The 25744-nt window shown below is 37.5% G+C and overlaps 2 protein-coding genes across 2 annotated transcripts in view; both read left to right on the plus strand.

Annotated features, from left to right (window-relative positions):
* The first annotated feature begins 873 nt into the window (after positions 1-873).
* Positions 874-14886, plus strand: LOC107549824 (zinc finger protein GLIS3-like). The gene is made up of 4 exons (XM_016231000.1): positions 874-952; positions 9628-9817; positions 12090-13305; positions 14848-14886. Exons 1-4 carry the CDS (start codon positions 874-876, stop codon positions 14884-14886), a joined length of 1524 nt encoding a protein of 507 aa, XP_016086486.1.
* A 1645-nt stretch (positions 14887-16531) lies between these two features.
* LOC107549835 (zinc finger protein GLIS1-like) overlaps positions 16532-25744 on the plus strand; it is a 53956-nt gene continuing 44743 nt past the window's right edge. The window contains exons 1-3 of the mRNA XM_016231010.1: positions 16532-16535; positions 16610-16796; positions 19482-20697. Of these exons, the coding sequence (XP_016086496.1) occupies positions 16532-16535; positions 16610-16796; positions 19482-20697 (1407 nt within the window). The remainder of the gene's footprint in view (positions 16536-16609; positions 16797-19481; positions 20698-25744) is intronic.

A 25744-nucleotide genomic window follows, 5' to 3' on the forward strand; every position in this document is an offset into this window, starting at 1 on the left:
TTTTTATCTCACAATTCTGGCTTTTTTTTGTCACAATTCTGAGAAAAAGAGTTATAAACTCTGAATTCGGACTTTTTTCTTGCAAATATGAGTTTATATCTTGCAATTAAATTTTTTTCTCAGATATATGAGTCTACATCTCACAATTATGACTTTTCTCTTTGAATTCTGAGTTTACATCACGCAATTCTGTTTTTTGTTCATGCCACAAAATAAAAAATAAAGATAACTGCCACTTTTTATCTTACAATTTTGGCTTTTTCTTTCTTTCTCACTATTCCAAGTTTAAATCTCACAATTCTAACTTTATATCTCGCAATTCTTAGTTGCAAGAAAAAAGTCAAAATTGTGAGATAAAAAGTCACCTTTTTTTTTTAATCTCAGAAACAAGCTTCCATATTGAAGCTAATGTCTCAACAGACTTTAAACCTCTTCCACAAGTCGTTAGCTCTGAAAACCAGCCCACATTTCAAAGTTAACCATCCTTGCTTCAGTTAAATGACACAATAGCATGGGCATCAGATTATAGTGACCACGTCTGACATTTTTTGATGCCGATCATGAGCAAAATGACTGTTGATAACTTCAATCATACTGACAGCATTGAAGATGACTGATGATTTTCAGATTCATTGAACATTGATTTTGAAAAAGACAACCTGAATGTTTGTGCCTTTGGAAAGTTTTAAAAGTCAGTTAGGTGGCAGGAGCTGCATTGTATTTTATTTGATCTGATGAGAGCGTATCCATTACAAACTGAAAAGCTGGAGCCATGAACCCCATCTCTGGCACAATGGGTACGGCCAAAGCTCTGCCAGGTTCTCCAACACCACCCTGACCAGCCTCACCGGTGGCTTACTGGAAACCGAAGCGATGGTGGTCCAGATCCACCCACGTCAGTCCACAGAGGACAGACTCGGAGGCTCCTCCAGTGACAGCCAGTCGCCAGCAGGTGGGGTCATGCCCAAGTGGAACCCAGTAATTACAATAAATGTATGGAAGAAGATCAACAACTGATCATGTTGTCTGGAAGCATGTCAAGAAGTCACTTGCCTGATCACAGTTAGGACAGATTGTCATTCACATTTTTTGTTTTATTTTTTACTTTGTTCGCCTAGGTGTGTTTGTGCATGGTCGATAAAGTTTTGAAATGGCCATGTAATGCTTTAATCACTGTGAGCCTTGATTTATAAAGGCTCTCTTGTCCAATCGTGCAGTTTAGTTATTGAACCGTAGGAGTAGTGCAGGCAGTGTTTTGTGTTTGTTTGTGTTCAGTAGTCTGCGGTCAGTTTGGACTGTTTTAGGAGCCGAAGCTATTATGAAATCAGTGGCCAGCTGCATCTGTCCCTCTCATGAGCAAATTATTCTACTTCTTTTGTTTGATGAACGCTGTGTAGATATAATGTTACAGCAAATCTTTAAGCTTATTATTTATAACTTAATTTAGTCTGTGTTCTGAAAGCAAAACCCTTCATGTGGTTGCAAAAGAAAAAATCTTTGCTGTGCTGTAAAGTTTCTTAAAGGATTAGCTCACCCACAAATAAAAATTCTGTTATCGTTTACTCAACATCCATGTTGGTCCAAACCCATAAGCGTTTTTTCCCCCATGGTTCTTTTGCATACAAGAAATAATGACAAAAAGAACAAATAAACTACAAATAACTGCTTTTATTATACTTTCATGGTGATTTTATTGTATTTTATTGTAACTTAATAGACGTTGTCATTATGAACTGTATCCCACAGAAAATGATGACATAATGAGTAAATTATGACATAATGATAATTATATTTTAATTAATTTTTGTATTTCAAGTAAATGTACTTTTAGTAGTTTTTCCAGTTTAAGTTTTACACCTAAAAAAATAATACATATAAAAATATAAAATACTTTAGTATCATTGATATGTCTAATAGATATACTATTATAGTTTTTAGAATTTTTTTATTCTATTTTCATTTTATTTTTGGTAATTTTGTTTGTCATTTTTATTTTCATTTTCTAAATATATCTATAAGATTTTTAAATTAATTTTTATTTATTAGAGTTATTTTGGTACTTCAACTTAAACTAAACAGCAACTAGCAGAAATTAAGAATTTTTTTCAATATTTTATTTTCAGTTGACATTTATTTCATTTCAAATCAAGGATTTTTTTCTTTATTAGTTTTAATTTTAGTTAACAATAATAACCCTGACACAAGAGTGTTTTTTCCATAAAATGGCCATCATATTGAGGCCATAATATTCTTTGCTTTTGGTGTACCTTGTTTTCTTTGACATGAAACACTGACTGAAGAATATATTTTTGCTAAAAGTGACATTTTTGTCACTAAACATAAACCAGCATTTGTCTTTATACAGAAACTGCCATAACAAACCAATTTCATCCTCATGAAAAATCTGGTCTGGTAGTACCAATAATCCAGCAAGAAAAACAAAGTCATTTCAGCCCCTTATAGTTTAATCGAGTTTTTTCCCCCTGCCCTTTCAGGGCCAGGCACCTGTTTAAGGGAACCTTTCCCCAGACTTTGTTATTTTTCATTTTGTTGTACCCTCAGGTTTTCAATCAAACCTTCATTACTAAGCAAACAAATAAGTTCCGGGTCTGTGTGGAGACACAAGTATAGACATGAGATATGAGATTTAAACATGGAGAAGGCTCTCATCCATAATATGCAACGTCTGCACAGGACACTGCAGTCGTGTTGAAGAACGCAAGAGAATCCAGTATAAGGAGTCTGCTAATCTGGTCTCTGAAAGAAAAAAAGAGAAGTGGAGGGGACCATTTAAAGGAAAACAAAAAGACAGCAAGAGAAGCAGAGAAATAAAATATGAAACAGAAACTAGATTTTTATATTTTTCTGAAGAAAATGTGAATGCCCTTGCAAAAATCTTTGGCACTATAATAGATATTTGTAGGTAGTTGCTAGGGTGTTGCTATGTTGTTAGGCTGTTCTAACTAGGGCTGAATAAAGTAATCGATTAAACCAATAATGAAAAACAAATTTAATTGTTGATTAATTAGGTTTGTGTGATGCACACTGAGAAACTCATCAGCATCTATTTACAAAACACACTTTTATGGAAACACACATTTGAAAAATGGCAGATGGCCACAGAGCGAGTTACTGTGGAAAAAGAGCATGATCCAAGCTTTTTTGAATGCTTCAAAGAGGCTAATAAGCAGTTTCATGTCAGTTCCTGTCAGGTACATGTGCTGACACACGCTGCATCTGTCCCTCTCATGAGCAAATTATTCTACTTCTTTTGTTTGATGAACGCTGTGTAGATATAATGTTACAGCAGATCTTTAAGCTTATTATTTATAACTTAATTTAGTCTGTGTTCTGAAAGCAAAACCCTTCATGTGGTTGCAAAAGAGAAAATCTTTGCTGTGCTGTAAAGTTTCTTAAAGGATTAGCTCACCCACAAATAAAAATTCTGTTATCGTTTACTCAACATCCATGTTGGTCCAAACCCATAAGCGTTTTTTCCCCCATGGTTCTTTTGCATACAAGAAATAATGACAAAAAGAACAAATAAACTACAAATAACTGCTTTTATTATACTTTCATGGTGATTTTATTGTATTTGATTGTAATTTAATAGACGTTGTCATTATGAACTGTATCCCACAGAAAATGATGACATAATGAGTAAATTATGACATAATGATAATTACATTTTAATTAATTTTTGTATTTCAAGTAAATGTACTTTTAGTAGTTTTTCCAGTTTAAGTTTTACACCTAAAAAATAATACATATAAAAATATAAAATACTTTAGTATCATTGATATGTCTAATAGATATACTATTATAGTTTTTAGAATTTTTTTATTCTATTTTCATTTTATTTTTGGTAATTTTGTTTGTCATTTTTATTTTCATTTTCTAAATATATCTATAAGATTTTTTAATTAATTTTTATTTATTAGAGTTATTTTAGTACTTCAACTTAAACTAAACAGCAACTAGCAGAAATTAAGAATTTTTTTCAATATTTTATTTTCAGTTGACATTTATTTCATTTCAAATCAAGGATTTTTTTCTTTATTAGTTTTAATTTTAGTTAACAATAATAACCCTGACAGTATTTTCATTTTTCATAAATGCTCATTCTGACAGCAAGCAAGTCGCAGTTAAACTTCACACATAAAGCTAGCCTGTAATGAAAATTCACCCTATCTATTTTCTAAATGCTTATTATAGATTTTATTGTGAAAAATTAATCCGTGCATGTTTCATGTTCATCAAAACATGTGCATGCACAAACATCAAATGGAAGTCATAGAGCAACAGAGAAAGGCAAGGTCTAAAAATGTTGACTAAAATATTTATTTTATTTAAATATTATATTTATTTTATTTTATTTATTAAATATTGTTTGTTTTTATTTGGAAGTCAAATTTAGCTTTAAAATGGACCATATACAGTATAATTGAATTTACTAAACATTCATGCATTTATGTTTGTGTACAGATTCTTGGAGGAGAACATTAGATGTGGTGGAGTAACCTTTTTTATTTTTTTTTTATTTTATGTTTACAGGAAATAAAATGTTTTTTTAAACAGATTTTTCAAAGATCGTTTTTGGAGGTTGCAAGGTGGTTTGTTCCCCAAGCCATTATGTTATATGATGTAAGAATTTTTTTTTTTTTTTTGCTTGTTTTATGGTCCTCCAGGTAAAACTGTGTCAGATCCCTTAGAAAAGTAGTAGAGCTTCTTTTCTCAACAAGCCGCATGATTGAGGTATCACAGATGTCAACATTTAATCCCTAACCCCAAGGATGAGCACTAGTAATGGTTATGCCCACCTTAGCTAGCCCCACTAACGAGTTAATAAGGCGAATGTAAGAGGAACTGTGCATCAGTGAGTTCTGATCGTTATTAACTGTTTAAGTGTGGATGCTATGATTTATGGTGCTAAAGTGGCCGGAGTAGAAAATGTCACAGCGCATTTCCAGACACATATATCTTGTGGTTTTGCCAGCTTGTTGTTCTGTAGGCTTACATGTTTGATGTGCATTAGAGTTGATACACACATACGTGCACTGGCACACATGGGCATATGCACAGCTCTCTTCCAGCCTCTCTCTGAAGCCCCGTCTTCTGCTGTATTCCTGCATCTTCAGACATCTGCTTTCCATTGCCAGCATCTCTGAAGACTTGAAAACATTAAATGCTGGCACAAGCTCGGTCTCACTCCAGCACTTAATGTTGCACTTAGGTGACTTGAAAGGCAGGAGGCGAGAATTGTAGAAAATGAAGTGTCACCGAAATAAAAAATCACCTAAGATTACCACCAATTACATTTAATAATGGCCTGCCCATCTGCTGATCAGATGCAGGGAGTCCCTGTGGTCCAGTGGTGGGGTTATGGGGCAGGGGGGTTGCACTGTTTCTTCTACTGTATGTTACTGTAAAGCAGTGATTCTTAACTGGTTTTGCTTCACGATTCAAACTTTATTTTGGACATCATGTGAGGGCTCAAACTAGTAATGAAATTGTTAATCAAACAAAATATCAACAAAAAAAATATATTATGGTAATATGCACGATAATATCCTGATAACTGTAATATATAAAAAAACATGTTTACATGAGATTTTAAGTTTTGATGTCAGACGTGCAAAAAGACACACACTAAAACAGTAATAATGTGAAATGTTATTACAATTTAAAATATTAATTTTCTATTTTAATATATTTTAAAGTGTAATTTATTCCTGTGATGGCAAAGCTGAAGCACTCCAGAGTCTTCAGTGTCACATGATCCTTTAGAAATTCTAATATGCTGATTTGGTGCTCAAGAAACATTTCTTATTATTATCAATCATATTATTGAAAACAATATTAATGTGTGAAACATTTTTTCAGGATTCTTTGATGAATAGAGAGTTTAAAAGAACAGAATTTATTTGAAATAGTAATGTTTTAAAACATTATACATGTCTTTACTTTCACTGCCCTGTGGCATTCTAGTTGTGACAATCATTGTCCCCCATAGTCTATTACCCTTATTTGATAAAACAACACTGTTTGAGGTGTGTAAAATGTGCTAAATAATCAACATGACAAAGTGACAATTTTGTAAATGTACCAGTCAAATAATGTGTTATTAATTTCCCCAGTTGTATTTACTGTATATTGTCCCCATACTGTATTAATATATTACCAAATGACAGATAAATTTGCACCAAATAATGTGGAGCTTGATTAGAAGCAGAGACTTTGACTTAACAACAAAATATATTGGAAATGTGATAACTTTTTATAAGTTGACAAGTCTGGATAAGATGGATATATATATGGAAGCATTTGCCATATAAAACAGCTTTGTTATTTGCTCAGAGTCTAAAAGCCTTGTTCTTTTGTACATGTGAAACGAGGATGACAATGGAAGTGTTTTTCTCACTACAGTTCGGTTCTGCTCTGTGATTGTGTTCTTGTGTTTTTGTGAATGAGGCCAGCACATCAGTCTGGTCTTCATCACGGAGCTCTGCTTTGCCCTCAGGTGTTATTGGCTCCGCACAGCAGTGATCTCACACCCAAGATTGTCATTCCTTAATAGTTTCTGAATGCTTGCAAACCTGCTCCCTCTGCTCCCATTTGGTCAAGGATCAGAGATCTTCTAAGAGCGCTGGAGAAAAATCCTCTGTGTTCTGTCTGTCCTCCAGGTATAGATGAGAGCCAATGTGTTCTTCGTCCTTCATCCTTTTCAGTTTGATTTCACTGTGTGAGAAACGGATAAGAAGTCTGGGGAAAAAGCTCTTTTGAAGGTTTCTATTATATATATCAAGAATATATATATACAGTATATATTTTATGAAGTATAATTTCCGCATCTGGGTAATTGACATAAAGCATTGCTGTGCTTCATATTTCAAGCAGCATTTGAATAATTCTTCTATAATTCTATTATTCTATTCCATTATTGGCTGCAATATAACAAAGAGTGAAAAATTTAAGGGGGTCTGAATACTTTCCGTACCCACTGTATGTGTATATATATATATATTATTTTGGAAAAAGGAAATGTATTATTGTGGCAGATGCAGTTTTGAATCTGGTCTCCCAATAATTTCCTTTCTACTGTCTTTTATCAATGAAAAGTGGAATAAACCCCTTAAACAATACTTTAGAATACAAGAAAACATAAATTCAGTCATGCATCTGATGATAGTAGGCTGTGGGTTCCATTCTTGCCTGAGCAATAAAATCTCTCTCTTTCTCTTTTTCTTTTTGTCCCAGCTTTCACAACTGGTTCTTTCACAGACCTTCTGACCAAAACCAAGTGCAATACCCAAAAGTGAATTACTATTGCAAATTCAATATAAATCCAATCTAACATTCTGTCCAAGTTTCCAAACGTGGAGGAGCTTCTCGTATGTAGCCTTGCCATAACTAATTCTGTTAATGTAACAAAGGATCATATCTTTAAACGTCTCCCATAATTCTCTCCGTATAGAGCAAGGCTTTTAATGCAAACTTGGATCTGAATTGATGTAACTTGGCAGAACGTTTTTGGGGTTGGACAATAATACATTAAAAGAAGCAAATGGAGTGTGAAGTATTCTGATACTGAGCCATTTGCCTCATCTTCTGCAGGTTGGATGTGCACATTTCTGTATTGCACAAGATTGTTGATTGGAGACAATCACCTTCACCAAAGGCATATCATCTGCTATTCATGTCTGTTTTTATGCTTGTTATCAAAAGTGCCTCGAAGGTTCTATTGTTATTTTGAAAAAGAAGAAGACCTCATGGTTGCTTAAATAGCTGTTTTGGGGGTTAAAGGGTCTTAGCTAAAGGGCTAACAGCAAAACTGTTTTCACAAGCTGCCTCTTGTGGCAAGAATTGCATCCCAGATATGATATTGAGCAATTTTGAAAATCTGTAAAACAGATTGGTGTCGAAAATTCCTGTGGCTTCTGGTTATATTCTCTCTGCACCTCACATCAGCAGTATAGTTTAACTCTACTTGACTTTGTGGCATTTGAAGGCGTCTTGTGAAACCGATTATCAGTGTCATATACAGGAATCAAGCCTAAAATAAGTTTAAGATATATCATTTCTATATAAAAATTAGCTCAAAGCATAGTAGGGATACATGCTAAGGGACACAAGGATAGGAGGACGTAATTAAAAGAATGTTAGTTTTAGTGTGAAACAAACTATTCCAACGTCATTGACAAACAAATATATATATACAGTATATAGTAATATATTTTAATATATTTATTAGGGTATTATAATAGCATTATATATATATATTTTTTTTTTTGAGTCACAGATCTGACTATTTTTAAGCAAGTAAAAAAATATTTTTGGACATTTTTTGGACATAGACTAATTTTATGTGTATGTATACGCAACTCGGTATTTCCGCGCTGTCTGAAACATGTCTCTATGCTTGTGCGCACTTTGATTGTGTGCGAGAACAGCGCGTGAGTAACGAATTGTGCTCTCTTTCGTTTCTTCTTCTTGTGGTTTAAAATTGCTTGTACGTGTAAATTGGCAAATTAATCTGCGAATCATGTTCGTGCCGAACGGTAGGGTCTCATCCATAGGCCTACGTATTACGGATCAACTGCAATCCGTTTAACTCCTAATATGTGACAGATCAGAGCAATCTTTCATTTACTTATTTAACATGAAATTGTCTAATTGCTATACAAATAAATAACAGAGTGTCATATCTATACACATTTTTCCCAAAACGTTCTTGTGACCCTGTAGCTATTCTTCCACGGCTATTCTTTCCAGTGGGTAGCGACCCGGTGGTTGGGGACCTCTGTCTTAGATGAAGCAAGAAAACCCTGGCTTTAGCTCAGCGAGCAGTGATGTTATACACAAACAGTTTGACATTCCAACTGTGAGATTTCCAAGCCAAGAAAAAATGATCCAAGATTTAATAAACAGCCATTATAGTTCTTTGAAAACTAGAATGGATGTGAAAAAGTGTGTTTCTTCTGTTTGTAGAGTTGAGTGGATCCAGCATGTGCTTTACAGGACCTGCGTGTCTTGTGGCCTTCTTCTCCATAGTTTTTTTTCTCTTTCCCTAATTTCTTCTTGCCTCTCAACACTCATTTCTTTGTTCCCCCTCACAATTTTTATTAAATTTTTTTTGCTTTAAAGCAATTACTTGTCACCTTCTCATTTTGTGTACTAGGAAACAATATCTTACCGAATATCCTTTGTCTTTGGTTTGGCTTTAACCACATGTTTAGATGCAGACTCCATTGGGTGTTGCATTATTAATATCATCATTGTGAGCAAATTACATTTCTGAAATTGAGTTAGTCAAAAACTTGAAAGATGCGGTCACCCACACTGGACTCAAAAAGAGTGTCAGCTTTCCTTCTGGAAATATTTTCAAACACTATGAAACCATATTAATCTTTATTTTGATTACATTTGCTACACTCAGTTTAAAAGTTCTCCTTGTGCAATGGCACCAACTGTGTCTCACTTGCCAAATAAACATGATATGTTGATTTGAGTTAGAAATATTGGCCAATTGAGTATTCCAGAAAGTTGTGCAATGAGTTTAAAAGATTGGTAAATGGTTTCAAAATCTGTAAATGTTAATATAGCTATTGTATTTTCCACCTGTTTCAGTGAATGGAGGATGTATCTCATTCTGTTCAGAGAAGGAGAGCACTCCTGAGTTGACAGCAGAAGAAGGAACCTTGCTGCGCTGTGGACATAACCTGACAGTTCAGCCTGGAGCCCAGTACCACCACAGTAGCCATTGTGAACAGCCCACACAGAACCTTCACCTGCAGGAAAGCCCCCACCGAGACGCCAGGTAAGACTCCCAGCACAACACTTGGACTTGGAGAACTTACTTTTATGTCTGAAAAAGTAACTAAATGTGCTATTTAAAATGTTGTTTAAATATATTTTGAACATTTGCTAAGCATTCACATTTCACTTTTGACTTGGAAATGAACAAATAATCTACTACAGGTCTGATCTACATTACATTGACAAAACTGTGAAAGATCTGTGAAAATTATTATTAAATATATTATTAATATATTATTAAATGATTATTATAATTTATGTGTATTAATATTCATGAGTGAAGCATTCCTATTTTGTGAAATCACAACCAGCAACTTTGAATGCACTTCCTTCTACTTACACTATTAGTCAAAAGTTTGGGGTCAGTAAGATTTATTTATTTATTTGTTTAAATAAATTAATGCTTTTATTAAGCAAGGCTGGATTAAATTGTTCAAAAGTGACAGTAAAGACATTTATAGTTTTACAAAAGATTTCTAAAAATACAGATTTCTATTTCAAATAACTGCTGTTCTTTTGAACTTTCTATTCATCAAAGGATCCTGAAAAAAATGGGCCAATATCATAGTTTCAGCATATTAAAATGATTTCTGAAGGACCATGTGATACTCAAGACTGGAGTAATGGCTGCTGAAAATTCAGCTTTGCCATCACAGGAATAAAATACATTTTAAAATATATTAAAATAGAAAATAGTTATTTTAAATTGTAATAGTATTTCACAATATTACTGTTTTTACTCTATTTTTGTTCAAATAAATGCAACTTTGGTGGACATAAGAAATGTCAGTCAAAAACATTACAAAATCTTTCCGATTCTTAACTTTTGAATGGTATATTAGTGCCATTATTAATTAAAAGACAAACAAGTATTTGCTTTTGCTTTTTGTCCTCTGAGACATCCAGGATTAGCAGTTCATGTGAGTGATTGTACGACAGAAAAGGACACCCATTAAACACATTGTTCAAAATATAAAGTTGTATACTAGGATCTAGTAAAGTGCATGTAAAGCATTTAATATTGCAATTTTATAGTCCTGCTAATTACATTAAAAATGTAAACACATATCTGCAAAGCAAATAATGTTTTTTTTATAAAGCTTAATGTAGTGCGGAACAAGTCAACCAAGCTAGTCAAACACTGCAGTACTGATGGCGCTTATTGGCTGTATTTATTTTTTAAACGGCTAGGAAAAGAGACTGCCGTTGGTTTCTTTTGGCTTCTGTGTAGCCGCAGTACAGTTGAAACCCATAGTTTCAGCGAGGGATGCTATCCAAAGTGCTTTCACTCAAACATGCCATCTAACTCTCCCAATACTGTCGCTGAATGTCACTGCTTCAGCCAAACAGGAAGTGGTGAGCCTGAATGGAGTGACTCATGACAAACTTGAGGCTTCAGCTCAGCCAGTGCGCTAGCATTAGTGATTTCCTGCACCAAGTGAAAAGGGGACTTAGACAAAATCTTTCATAGGTTGCTGGGACAGAGGGCCCTTCTCACATCATTCCAGAGCTTTGCGCACAAATCCATAATGAGCAAACTGACAGGAATTATTATGTGGAAGATCACAGCGACGCACTGGGAAATATGACCCCCATTCAAGGGGGGCAAAGATTCCCACTATAATGGGGAGTATTGTAAACACAGAGCGTTTAGAGGCCCACCATTATACCGCCAAAACCAGGTGGCTTCTATTTAGCTAACATGTAGCCTTCGGTTAACTCCTATTACCGACCATTCGCTTCCCATGCCCACCTCCCCCTGCCTGTATTCATCTCTCTCTTTACTTATTTTTAAATACCCATTCATAACTATAGTTCAGGCCAAATTTCCTGCATCATTTATTCATGGAATTGCTCGGGAGCGTTTGTGGTGGATATAACCAGTGTTTAAAATACACCACAGGGGAAACCCATCCAATGGATGTTTCCTGAGAGAGAGAGGAACATAAAAAGTAGCTTCTGATTTACTCAAACCAAACATTATAACCTAATAAGATTCTGTAAGGGTTTGCAAAATGATTCTCCAATCGTGCTGCTTTTGGTCTAACATTGTCAGTGTTAACAGAGATGTTTGAGAGTGCAGGTTTGCCAGGACCAGAGCACAGAGCTTGTTTGTTCCTGCGGTATCTGACAGTGCAGAGTTGGCAGCACTTTGAGAAGCCCTGGCCTTTATCTTTCAACAGGCCGGGCCGCTAATAGCGTGCATATTCTTTCTGCTCCGTTCTGCCTAAATGCTCCTCATATTCCTCTGGGTGTGTTTCATTCTCCCGCAGGTCTGCTGGCTTTCAGACGGATCTCAGCTCGTCATCTCTGTCCGGCGGCATCAATAGGTGTCATGCGTTGCTGTCGTACCCCATCAAACAGGAGGGCTACAAGCTGGGATCGGCCCTGGGCGACTTTTCAGGAGGGATGGGAGCAGGTCGCAGGGAACTGGACCGTCCGAGCAGTGGTGGTGGTGGTGGTGAAGGTAACTTAGCAACAGTTCTGTCGTTGTCGGCAATGGCAGTGACTGTGTATCCATTTAATAATGAAGATGGCTCCTCCCCGCTTGCTTTGTCCCTGAGCTCGCGTCACTCAGCAAGGCCGAATGCGAGCGGACTGAAGAAACGCTGCCTCTCAGTGGACTCCCAGTCATCCACACAGGGAATCGATATTGCCAGAAACATCTGCTCCTCCCAGATGTCCTGCGTTAACGGCCTGCGCACCAATTCATCGTCGCCTAACGCCGCCACGTTCTCCCACAAGCCTCTCCCCACACCCAGCCCTCAGCTGCCTTCACCTTCCAGCTCGTCCTGCCTCCTTCCCCTCTCCTCTTCGTCCTCGTCCTCCACGGTGTCGCCGGTGGAGCATTGTGAGGACGTAGGCTCCATGCAGCCGGGGCCCGGCGTGGGTAGCTGCGATGGGCTTGGACTTCTCATACAGCCCGGCGTTGTGCTGGACAGCTGTATGCCGACACTGAAACAGGAACCGGTGGATGAGTTCTCTCCAAGTGAGGAGGAGCTCTTTCAGCATCACTATCACCATCTGACGAGCCACGGAAGCCACTGCGGTGGGCATTCCCACCAGCACCACCACCATCATCACCAAACAGGCCCCCCACGGCCACCCATGCCCCCTCCCTACCACCTGCACCAGTACATGGGCTCCGGCCCAGGAGCTCTACTGAATCTTCAGAGCCAGCAACAGTCTCCACCCTCAGGCCTGCTGGCACCACCCAAGCCCACAGGCCTGGTCGAACAGCAGGTGTGCGACAGGGAGGATGTATTTAGCGATAAGCAGGTATGCCGATGGATTGACTGTAGCGTGGCGTATGAGCAGCAGGAGGAGCTGGTTAGGCATATTGAGAAGGTCCACATCGACCAGCGCAAGGGCGAGGACTTCACCTGCTTTTGGGCCGGATGTGTCCGGCGCTACAAACCCTTCAACGCCCGCTACAAATTGCTCATCCACATGAGGGTTCACTCTGGAGAGAAACCCAACAAATGCATGGTGAGTATCTACCATTTTTGCTGGCTGTCAAAAGTGCACAATTTCCAGCGGTTCCCCATAATGAAATTCATAGAGGTGATTATAGTTGGCAGCTGAATTGGCCTTGAAAATGCATACGCAGTATTTCGGACTGAATGGTTTTTGTTGGAATCCTCATTGGCTTTAATTTTATAAATGTTTTCACTTCAATTTTGCTGAATAAAAATATTACTTCTTCTTCTTAAAAAAAAAAAACCTTACATAAGCCTTAAAAAATCATACAAAATTTTAAATCTGACCCTATACTTCTGAACTGTGTAGAAAGTAAAATCAGTGAGCAAAAAAAGAAAAGTTTTTATTTTCTTTTTATATAATTGATATAATTGATGCAAGTTTGTGCAAACACACTCATACGCTGAAAATATGCAAAGTGAACATGACAAATTGACAGTTTTCTAAATTTATATTAATCAAATATTGTGTTTTTAATTTCCCCAAATATTTTGTAACCATATTAACCAAATGACAGATGAATTTGCACCAAATAAAGCAGAGCTTGATAGGAAGCAGAGAGTCTGATGTCAACAAAATATATGGGAAGTGTTTTGACAAGTCTGAATAAGATGGATATATAGCATGGGAGTGTTTGTCATATAAAACACCTTTGTTATTTGCCCAGAGTCTAAAAGCCTTGTTCTTTTGTACACGTGAAACGAGGATGACAATGGAAGTGTTTTTCTGCTCTGTGATTGTGTTCTTGTGGGCCAGCACTCCAGTCTGGTCTTCATCACGGAGCTCTGTTTTGCCCTGAGGTATTATTGGCACCGCACTGCAGTGATCTCACACCCAAGATTGTCATTCCTTAATAGCTTCTGAATGCTTGCAAACCTGCTCCCTCCTTTACCCTGGCTTACATTTGGTCAAGGATCAGAGATCTTCTAAGAGAGCTGAAGAAACATCCTCTCTGTGTTCTGTCTGTCCTCCAGGTATAGATGAGAGCCAATGTGTTCTTCGTCCTTCATCCTTCTCAGTTTGATTTCACTGTGTGAGATACAGACAAAAAGTCTGGGAGAAAAAGCTCTTTTGGAGGTTGCTATTGTGTATATATATCAAGACTTTTTATGACGTATCATGTCCGCATCTGGATAGTTGACATAAAGCATTGCTGTGCTTCAGCCTGCAGCCGTGCTTCATATTTCAAGCAGCATATTTATAATTGTTCTGTAATTATATTATAATATTATATTATATTATATACTTCTAAAAATATATATTTGATTTTCAAATGGCACTTTCATAGAGAATTAATTTTTTTTATTGAAAAATGCAATTTAGTATTGTGGCAGATTGGCCTCCCCTAAAATCCCTTTTCTACTGTCTCTATCAATGAAAAGTGGGATAAAATCCTTAAACAACATTTTATAATACAAGAAAACATAAATTCGGTCATGCATCTGATGATACCAATGTTTTAAGTACAAGAAGGCTGTGGGTTCCACTGCTCTCAGAGCATTACAATCTGTCTCTTTATTTTTTCTCTCTCTCTTTTTCTCTTTGTCCCAGCTTTCACAACAGGAGCTTTCACAGACTCCCACCTTCTGACCAAAACCAAGTGCAATACCCAGAAGTGAATTACCATTGCAAATTCAATATAAATCCAATCTAACATTCTGTCCAAGTTTCCAAATGTGGAGGAGCTTCTCTTATGCAGCCTTGCCATGACTAATTCTGTTAATGTAACAAAGCATCATATCTTTAAACCTCTCCCATAATTCTCTCCGTATAGAGCAAGGCTTTTAATGCAAACTTGGATCTGAATTGATGTAACTTGGCAGCACTTTTTTGGAATTGGACAATGATACATTAAAAGAAGCATATGGAGTGTGAAGTATTCTGATACTGAGCCATTTGCCTCATCTTCTGCAGGTTGGATGTGCACATGTCTGTGTTGCACAAGCGCATCGATTGGGGACTATCGTCTAAACTCCAATCATCACCTTCAGCAAAGGCATTTCATCTGCTATTCATGATCGTTTTTATGCTTGTAATCAAAAGTGCCTCAAAGGTTCTACTGTTATTTTGAAACAAAAAAGCATATTTGTGTCATCTGTTTCTCATGGTTGCTTAAATAGCTATTTTGGGGGTTAAAGGGTCTTAGCTAAATGGCTCACAGCGAAACTGTTTTCACAAGCTGCCTCTTGTGGCAAGAATTGCATCCCAGATATGATATTGAGAAATTTTGAAAATCTGTAAAACAGATTTGTGTTGAAAATTCCTGTGGCTTCTGGCTATATTCTCTCTGCACCTCACATAAGCAGTATAGTTTACCTCTACTTGACTTTGTGGCATTTGAAGACGTCTTGTGAAACCAATTATCAGTGTTACATACAGGAATCAAGCCTAAAATAAGTTGAACATGTATCATTTCTATTTAAAATGAGCTCACAGCATAATAGCTTTCTAAGGGACGAAAGAACAGGAGGACGTAATTAAAAGAATGTTAGTTTTAGTGTGAAACAAACTATTCCAATGTCATTGACAAACCTCTCAATCCTCTCCAGATGAAGCAAGAAAGCCCTGGCTTTAGCTCAGCGAGCAGTGATGTTATACACAAACACAGTTTGACATTCCAACTGTGGGATTTCTAAGCCAAGAAAAAAATTGTCCAAGATTTAATAAACAACCATTATTGTTCTTTGAAAACTAGAATGGATGTGAAAAAGTGTGTTTCTTCTGTTTATAGAGTTATCCAGCATGTGCTTTACAGGACCTGCGTGTCTTGTGACCTCCTTCTCCATCATTTCTTTTTCTCTTTCTCTCATTTCTTCTCGCCTCTCAACACTCATTTCTTTGTTTCCCTCACAATTGTTTGCTTTATAGCAATTACTTGTCACCTTTTCATTTTGTGTACTTGGAAACGATATCTTACCGAACCTCCTTTGTCTTTGGTTTGGCTTTATCCACATGTTTAGATGCTGGTTTTGATCAGACTCCACTGGGTGTTGCATTATTAATATCATCATTGCGAGCAAATTCAATTTCTAAAATTGAGTTAGTAAATAACTTGAATAATGTGGTCCCCCACACTGGACTCAAAAAGAGTGTCAGCTTTCCTTCTGGAAATATTTTCAAACACTATGAAACCGTATTTTGATTACATTTGCTACACTCAGTTTGAGAGTTCTCCCTATGCAATGACATTGACTGTGTCTCATTGTTAAAATGAAGTACTACAGAAAGTCATGCAATGGGTTTAAAAGATTGGTGAATGGTTTTAAAAATCTGTAAATGTTAATATAGCTGTTGTATTTTCCACCTCTTTCAGTGAATGGGGGATGTATCTCATTCTGTTCAGAGAAGGAAAGCACTCCTGAGCTGACAGCAGAAGGAAACTTGCTGCGCTGTAGACAGAACCTGCCAGTTCAGCCTGGAGCCCAGTACCACCACAGCAGCCACTGTGAACCACCCACACAGAACCTTCACCTGCAGGAAAGCCCCCATCGAGACACCAGGTGAGACTAGCACAGCACAACACTTGGACTGATCAATAAGAATAGTTGCCCTCTGATAACTTTTTATGACTAAAAAAGTAAATGAATGTGCTATTTAAAATATATATTGAACATTTGCTAAGCATAATGTTATTTCATTCAATTTTGACTTGGAAATGAGCTATAATCTACTACAGATCTGATGTACATTACATTGACTGTTTATTTGATGAAACAGTGAAAGATCTTAGTGATTTATGCATAGTCTAATTAATATTCATGAGTGAAACATTGCTATTTTGTGACATGACAACCAGCGATTCCTCCTACTTACACTACCATTCAAAAGTTTGGGGTCAGTGAGATTGATTAATTAATTTATTTATTCGTTGGTTGGAAAGAAATTAATGCTTTTATTAAGCAAGATAGCATTCATTTGTTTAAAAGCAGGTCGCAGGGAATTGGACCGTCCGAGCAGTGGTGGCGGCCCAACATTTATTTTTAAAAGTGACAGTAAAGACATTTATATATTTACAAAAGATTTATAAAGATACATTTGTGACCATGGACCACAAAACCAGTCATAAGGGTCAATTTTTCGAAAATAATATTTATACATCATCTGAAATCTGAATAAATAAGCTTTCCATTGGTGTATGGCTTGTTAGGATAGGACAATATTTGGCTGAGATACAATTATTTGAAAATCTGGAATCTGAGGGTGCAAATAAAAATCAAAATATTGAGAAAATCGCATTTAAAGTTGTCCAAATGAAGTTCTTAGCAATGCACATTACTAATCAAAAATTAAGTTTTAATATATTTACAGTAGGAAATGTAAAAAATATCTTCATGGAACATGATCTTTACTTAATATCCTAATGATTTTTGGCATAAAAGAAAAATCAATAATTTTGACCCATACAATGCGTTTTGGCTATTGCTACAGATATACCTGTGTTACTTATCACTGGTTTTGTGGTCCAGGGTCACATATTTATATTTCAAATAAATGTTGTTCTTTTGAACTTTCTATTTATCAAAGAATCCTGAAAAAATCGGGCCAATATCATAGTTTCAGCATATTAAAATTATTTCTGAAGGATCATGTGATACCGAAGACTGGAGTAATGGCTGCTGAAAATTCAGCTTTGCACTCAAAGGAATAAAATACATTTTAAAATATATTAAAATAGAAAATAGTTATTTTAAATTGTAATAGTATATCACTATATTACTGTTTTTACTCTATTTTTGATCAAATAAATACAGCCTTGTTGAGCATAAGAAACGTCTGTCAAAAACATCTTACTGATCCTTAACTTTTAAATGGTATATTAGTACCATTATTAATGAAAAAACAAACAAGTATTTGCTTTTTGTTCTCTGAGACGTCCAAGATTAGCAGTTCATGTGAGTAGGATCTAGTAAAATGCATGTAAAGCATTTAAGATTGCAATTTTATAGTCCTGCTAATTACATTAGAAATGTAAACTCATATCTGCAAAGCAAATAAAGCAGGTTGTTTAATAAAGTAGTGCGGAATAAGTCAAACAAGCTAGTAAAACACTGCAGTACTGATGGCGCTTATTGGCTGTATTTATTTTTTAAACGGCTAGGAAAAGAGACTGCCGTTGGTTTCTTTTGGCTTCTGTGTAGCCGCAGTACAGTTGAAACCCATAGTTTCAGCGAGGGATGCTATCCAAAGTGCTTTCACTCAAACATGCCATCCAACTCTCCCAATACTGTCGCTGAATGTCACTGCTTCAGCCAAACAGGAAGTGGTGAGCCTGAATGGAGTGACTCATGACAAACTTGAGGCTTCAGCTCAGCCAGTGCGCTAGCATTAGTGATTTCCTGCACCAAGTGAAAAGGGGACTTAGACAAAATCTTTCATAGGTTGCTGGGACAGAGGGCCCTTCTCACATCATTCCAGAGCTTTGCGCACAAATCCATAATGAGCAAACTGACAGGAATTATTATGTGGAAGATCACAGCGACGCACTGGGAAATATGACCCCCATTCAAGGGGGGCAAAGATTCCCACTATAATGGGGAGTATTGTAAACACAGAGCGTTTAGAGGCCCACCATTATACCACCAAAACCAGGTGACTTCTATTTAGCTAACATGTAGCCTTCGGTTAACTCCTATTGTGTCATCAAAGCCTGTCATACGTTGAGTATGACAGCCTGCCTGTATTCATCTCTCTCTTTACTTATTTTTAAATACCCATTCATAACTATAGTTCAGGCCAAATTTCCTGCATCATTTATTCATGGAATTGCTCGGGAGCGTTTGTGGTGGATATAACCAGTGTTTAAAATACACCACAGTGGAAACCCATCCAATGGATGTTTCCTGAGAGAGAGAGGAACATAAAAAGTAGCTTCTGATTTACTCAAACCAAACATTATAACCTAATAAGATTCTGTAAGGGTTTGCAAAATGATTCTCCAATCGTGCTGCTTTTGGTCTAACATTGTCAGTGTTAACAGAGATGTTTGAGAGTGCAGGTTTGCCAGGACCAGAGCACAGAGCTTGTTTGTTCCTGCGGTATCTGACAGTGCAGAGTTGGCAGCACTTTGAGAAGCCCTGGCCTTTATCTTTCAACAGGCCGGGCCGCTAATAGCGTGCATATTCTTTCTGCTCCGTTCTGCCTAAATGCTCCTCATATTCCTCTGGGTGTGTTTCATTCTCCCGCAGGTCTGCTGGCTTTCAGACGGATCTCAGCTCGTCATCTCTGTCCGGCGGCATCAATAGGTGTCATGCGTTGCTGTCGTACCCCATCAAACAGGAGGGCTACAAGCTGGGATCGGCCCTGGGCGACTTTTCAGGAGGGATGGGAGCAGGTCGCAGGGAACTGGACCGTCCGAGCAGTGGTGGTGGTGGTGGTGAAGGTAACTTAGCAACAGTTCTGTCGTTGTCGGCAATGGCAGTGACTGTGTATCCATTTAATAATGAAGATGGCTCCTCCCCGCTTGCTTTGTCCCTGAGCTCGCGTCACTCAGCAAGGCCGAATGCGAGCGGACTGAAGAAACGCTGCCTCTCAGTGGACTCCCAGTCATCCACACAGGGAATCGATATTGCCAGAAACATCTGCTCCTCCCAGATGTCCTGCGTTAACGGCCTGCGCACCAATTCATCGTCGCCTAACGCCGCCACGTTCTCCCACAAGCCTCTCCCCACACCCAGCCCTCAGCTGCCTTCACCTTCCAGCTCGTCCTGCCTCCTTCCCCTCTCCTCTTCGTCCTCGTCCTCCACGGTGTCGCCGGTGGAGCATTGTGAGGACGTAGGCTCCATGCAGCCGGGGCCCGGCGTGGGTAGCTGCGATGGGCTTGGACTTCTCATACAGCCCGGCGTTGTGCTGGACAGCTGTATGCCGACACTGAAACAGGAACCGGTGGATGAGTTCTCTCCAAGTGAGGAGGAGCTCTTTCAGCATCACTATCACCATCTGACGAGCCACGGAAGCCACTGCGGTGGGCATTCCCACCAGCACCACCACCATCATCACCAAACAGGCCCCCCACGGCCACCCATGCCCCCTCCCTACCACCTGCACCAGTACATGGGCTCCGGCCCAGGAGCTCTACTGAATCTTCAGAGCCAGCAACAGTCTCCACCCTCAGGCCTGCTGGCACCACCCAAGCCCACAGGCCTGGTCGAACAGCAGGTGTGCGACAGGGAGGATGTATTTAGCGATAAGCAGGTATGCCGATGGATTGACTGTAGCGTGGCGTATGAGCAGCAGGAGGAGCTGGTTAGGCATATTGAGAAGGTCCACATCGACCAGCGCAAGGGCGAGGACTTCACCTGCTTTTGGGCCGGATGTGTCCGGCGCTACAAACCCTTCAACGCCCGCTACAAATTGCTCATCCACATGAGGGTTCACTCTGGAGAGAAACCCAACAAATGCATGGTGAGTATCTACCATTTTTAGCTGTCTGTCAAAAGTGTACAATTTCCAGTGGTTCCCCATAATGAAATTCATAGAGTTGATTATAGCTGGCAGCTGAAATGGCCTTGAAAATGCATAAGCAGTATTTCGGAGTGAATTGTTTTTGTTGGAATCCTCGTTGACTTTAATTTGAGTGGAAAGTTGGGGAAACCAAACACCGGTATAATTATTTTTAATTAAGCAGGTCAGTTTTAAAATAAATTTTTAAGTATGTATTATCAACAGAGGACAAATAACTCTTTCATTAGGCTTTATTAAACCAAATTTCTTTCTAAAGGCCCCATTAAAGTTTTTTTTTTACAAATCTATTATTTTTTAATTTTGTGTCTGTTTTATTTAAGGAATATATTTGGAAGTTCTCTCCAAGCTTCATTTTTTGTAACAGCTTTCAAGGGACCACCTATGCCTATTTTCCTCAGCGTTTATTTTTCTTTCACAACCATATCGCATGGCATGAGAAATTATGATTTCAACTGAAAGTACAGCTAACATTTCCACTGACGGGTTTGGGTATTTAATTGGACCTGTAGTCTAGCTGTATAAATAGTGTTGTGGTGAAACCCAAGAAATCCAGGTAAAACTCTCTGATTCCACAAGTCAATACACTAATCAATGTCAAAGTGCCTTTTCTAACATTCTCAGCTCAAGTGGAAAAATGGCTCCAGCCCCACCAATGCGTAAGTCCAAATACACAATTAGTCCACAATTTGTGTAGGGTGAAACTCTGTTTATTTTCTTAAGATCTCTTTCTCTCTGTCTGTCTTTCTGTCTTTTCCTTTTTAAAAAAGTGAAATGATTGAGATCTAAAAAAAAAAAAAAACTCTACACATCTGTATAACATAACCAAACAATGCATGCACTTGATCCCTTTAAATAGGAGGTTTAAACGTTTAGCCGTCCCACAAGTATTAAGAGAATTGTCTCTTTTATCCAAACTAAACACTTGGAAAAATGTAGTAGTCTGTAAGAGCGGAGCCGCAGAGGAGATGACAGCAAAATTCCCCTCTATTGCTCAATCGGAGAATGTTGGATTTCTTGTCAGATACATTCAATTTTATATACAAGATTCTGTCCAAAAATACTTTTATTTTATAGATACTATAACAGCTTGTTTTGAAGTCGGCCTATTCCTCTAAATCCCGGGATACCTTTTTGTATCCAAATTATCTGTTTAACCGTGTCAATAGGAGACAGCTGTACTCTAATATGCGGAGTATGTTACAAGGGTAGCATTGAGTAATTCTGTTGAGGTTATTAATGACAAGTTTTGTTTATTCTCAAGAAGATGTTGGTTTACTCTGAGCTGACAGCAGCTGGACTGACAGATGTAATTAGATCATGCAAATTCCTTCAAATCCATGCAACTACATTTTCGGCATTGCTACGCAGTCTGCAGCATAAACTTGGTGGTTCTGGAAATCATTTTCGTAACTCATGGCTTTTGTTGTTGTATATATGTATTTGAGTATTATTGTTTTTTAAATAGCATAATCTCTCTCTTTTTCTCACTTGCTCGTACTTGTACAACAGTGCTATAAGAGTTCTATTCTTACTTTCAAAACTCTGCCCAGAGTATGTGGCAAGAGCCCTGGTGTCACAACCTGTCAGAACAAACAAACACTCATTTTTATTCACGGCGATGCCAAGCAGATGCTAAGATAGGAACAAACCCATGTATTGTTGTAAAATGGCTGGACATTGTCTCTGGATGTAGTGAGGGCCTCTCACTGAGTCAACTCTGTTCAAGTTCAGTCTCTTTTTTTCAGAAAAGGTCAATTTAAGTCAAACGTCAAAGCATTTTCAAATTTAGTGGTTCATTAAATGATTCTCAACTGGCAGTACGTGTTCCCTTGGTAGATTTCAGGAGGTACTTGGAAAGATTTAGATTTTATTTTTGTTTTGTGTTTCAGAAATTGCAACTTAGTGCTTTCAAATATTAATTACTGACATTTAAATTCATTTTTAAGGAAATAAAAATAATGTACAGTATGTAATGTGCTTAAGTTTGAGTGGAATGTAATTGACTTGTAGCAGCATTATTGTGTTACTGGGTGAGTCAATTTTTCACAGTATTGATGTTTTTTTATTTAAAAGTGACTTTAATGATGATATTACTAATGCTAAATGATATAATGCAGGTTTGCAGTTTCATTGCAGTTTTTATGGGAAGCTTTTAATGTACAGACTCAACCAAACAAACTGCGTGATTCAGAATGAAAAAAATCATGATTCATTAAGTACTTTGTAATCATTGGAGAAAAAATAAATATGATATTTAGATTATTTATTTATTTATTTAAATAATTTTTAAATTTTTTATTAATTTAATTTTTTTGATATTTTATGAAAAATAGTATTTATTATTTATTTCACAAAATGGATGAGTGCACATACTTGACTAGTTGACCCTGCTCAGGTTTTGATGTGTTTTCGTTTTTTCCTCCGAATCAAAGCCTTCCTGTGACCTCCGCAAGAAGCAACTTTTGTCTGAAACATGTTGCATTTGTGGCCTTTGCACAATATACGAAGACATTTTGGTATTCTAGCTATTTGTGCAGAGGAAACCGATGAGACGTTTTGATTTAGAAGCAAATGCTTCAGAAAACCCAGCTAATCTCTTTATTATCTTTCCAACTGCAGATTCCTCAAAGAGTGCACGAGGCACAATTCCCCTGCATCCAAACATAACACTCTCTCTCTCTCTCTCTCTCTCTCTCTCTCTCTCTCTCTCTCTGTCTCTCTCTCTCTCTCTCTCTCTCTTTCTTTCTCTCCCTTGCTTTGTGTTCTCTCCCATTTCATTTGTATCATGCAGCACCTTGGCAGGAAAAAGTCATTATCACAAACATAGGACAGGGTTCTGACTCTCTGCTTTGTCACCGTCCATACCTGGACGTGGTTTTATGCCCCGGCACGTAAAAACACAGCTACATCTGCAATCACTGAGCTGGGCAGACCTCTTAAAACTGCTTTGCAGAGTTTGAGAGCCTCTTTTCGGTTCACCCTTTCCAATTAAAAAGTGCCGCAGGCTGTTTTGTGGTAGTTGGAGAGCAGAGGGAGAAAGCATCTAAAAGCAAACAACATAATCTCACTGCAATATCCTGTTGTGTTTCATACCTAATTCAAGTGTTGTTTTAGTTTATTGCTTTTTTTGCCCTTCTTGTCTGCATTAATATTAAAAATGTATCCAGCGACTGCTACCCCGTCACTGTCCCAGGGCTCTTATACGTCAATGCTGTACTGGTTTCAACCCTGGATTTGTATTTCAGATCACCTATCCCAAGACTCATGAAATTCATGTAAATATTCATCAAAGCGTATCTGTTGATAATACTCCGGTTACTTATCCAGTTGATCATGTTTGATGAGCAGATCCATGCTAGAGTGTTGAACATTACTTATTGTTTCTTTAATGAATTCTGGAATGTATTGGTTTAATCTTATGTCATTAATATCTTGGCTTTGGTTTAACGTGCTTGCAGTCGACTTGAGGTTTTCTTGCCATTTTCTGCAGTTTGTGCCTGCTGTGACAGATTAAGAATATGGGCTGTGCTATTCTGTATTTTATGTAGTTAGTGTGTCTTTACTACTGTACTAAACGGTCACTGAGTTCTCATAGTCATAATAACACTATTAATTCCTCTGACCTTTTAGATTTTACTACTTTGGCTTTTCCTGCGTCATCTGTGCTGACATTCATTTAGACATATGTCTGATGCAAAAATGTCTGTGTATATTGGAACCGGATTGTTTAGTGACTTCTTTCTTGCATTTTTTGTCATCTAGTTTTGTTTGTTTGTTTGTTTTTTTAAGAAGAATTTCATGTATTTTCAAAAAGTTTCAACTTTAAAATGATTTAATAAACTATTTTCCTCACATATGGTTTTATTTAATCAGGGGTTGGAAGCCTTTTCAACATGTCATGCCATATTTTTAGTATTTTAATTTATTATTAATATTATTATTAATACATTTATAAAAGTATTTATAATAAAATATAAATAACACATTTATTTATAAAAAACTATTTATTATTATTATTATTAATAGTAATATTAAATGATTAATTATAACAATATTACTGAATTTATACTTTACTCATATCACTCGTTTGCAAAAAATAACACTTCTAAAGTGCCCCTTTTTTTATGTTTCTCATTTGTGAAATATTCAGTTTACAAGATCGCATTTGTAGGGTGTGCAGTTTGAATGTGTGACTTTAATTTTAATGGAGCAGTAAATGTTTCTGAGCAATACACACCCATTTGCTTGCATTTCTCATCTTTGTCGTCGTCACCATCACCAGACAGCTGGTCATTGAACATTTGGTGCGCAAAAAATGTTTTAATTTTTAAATGACATGTTGTAATGTTAAAGGATATTAGGATTTACTTCCTAAACCACACCATGCGGAGCCACCCTTACGACACATTCGTTTCAAAGTTTGAGCATACAGACCGTTACTTGAAGAACAATTGGCTTAAACAACCTGCTGGAAAAAACATAGATCAGGGAATTTCCTTTTTTCCTTTTTGCTAGTGTGAAACCGGCAAACGTATATATAAAGATTTATTAGACTGATTTTTGGACAGGCATTCAGAATTCTCCAGCAGCAGCCTGCCCAGACCTTTGCCAAAATGGCGTGTTTTGGAGTAAATGGAGGCTTTTGTGAGCAATCAACACAGATGCTGGAGATGAAACGGCTAGCGCCATTAACTAATTAAAACGCCTGGCCTGTGCATGAGCTGACTTTTTCCTCTGAATGCACCGCCGAAACCCGAGCTGTCTGAGTTCTGCCCCAGCAAAGGCAGAAAGTGGCATTGATACTAATGTGGATGTACTAGAATGAGCTGCTGACATTACTGCCCTGTCTACTTAATTTAGTAACTGGCAGCTCTCTAAGCCCCGTTATGCTAGCAGGTAGCAACAGTTACCTGCACTGAAGCAGCAGGACTCATGGACTGTTTACTGTCTGTTTCCACTCCATTTGCCAAAACTTTGCCTTCTGGGT

The sequence above is a fragment of the Sinocyclocheilus grahami genome, unplaced genomic scaffold, assembly GCF_001515645.1.
Source record: "Sinocyclocheilus grahami isolate Dianchi unplaced genomic scaffold, SAMN03320097.WGS_v1.1 scaffold16.1, whole genome shotgun sequence".
Taxonomy (NCBI): Eukaryota; Metazoa; Chordata; class Actinopteri; order Cypriniformes; family Cyprinidae; genus Sinocyclocheilus; species Sinocyclocheilus grahami.

Coding starts and splice junctions, on each gene's coding strand:
- LOC107549824 (XM_016231000.1), top strand. CDS start 874: ATGGTGGTCCAGATCCACCCACGTCAGTCCACAGAGGACAGACTCGGA. Junction 953..9,627: donor TGACAGCCAGTCGCCAGCAG/GTGGGGTCATGC, acceptor CACCTGTTTCAG/TGAATGGAGGATGTATCTCA. Junction 9,818..12,089: donor AGCCCCCACCGAGACGCCAG/GTAAGACTCCCA, acceptor ATTCTCCCGCAG/GTCTGCTGGCTTTCAGACGG.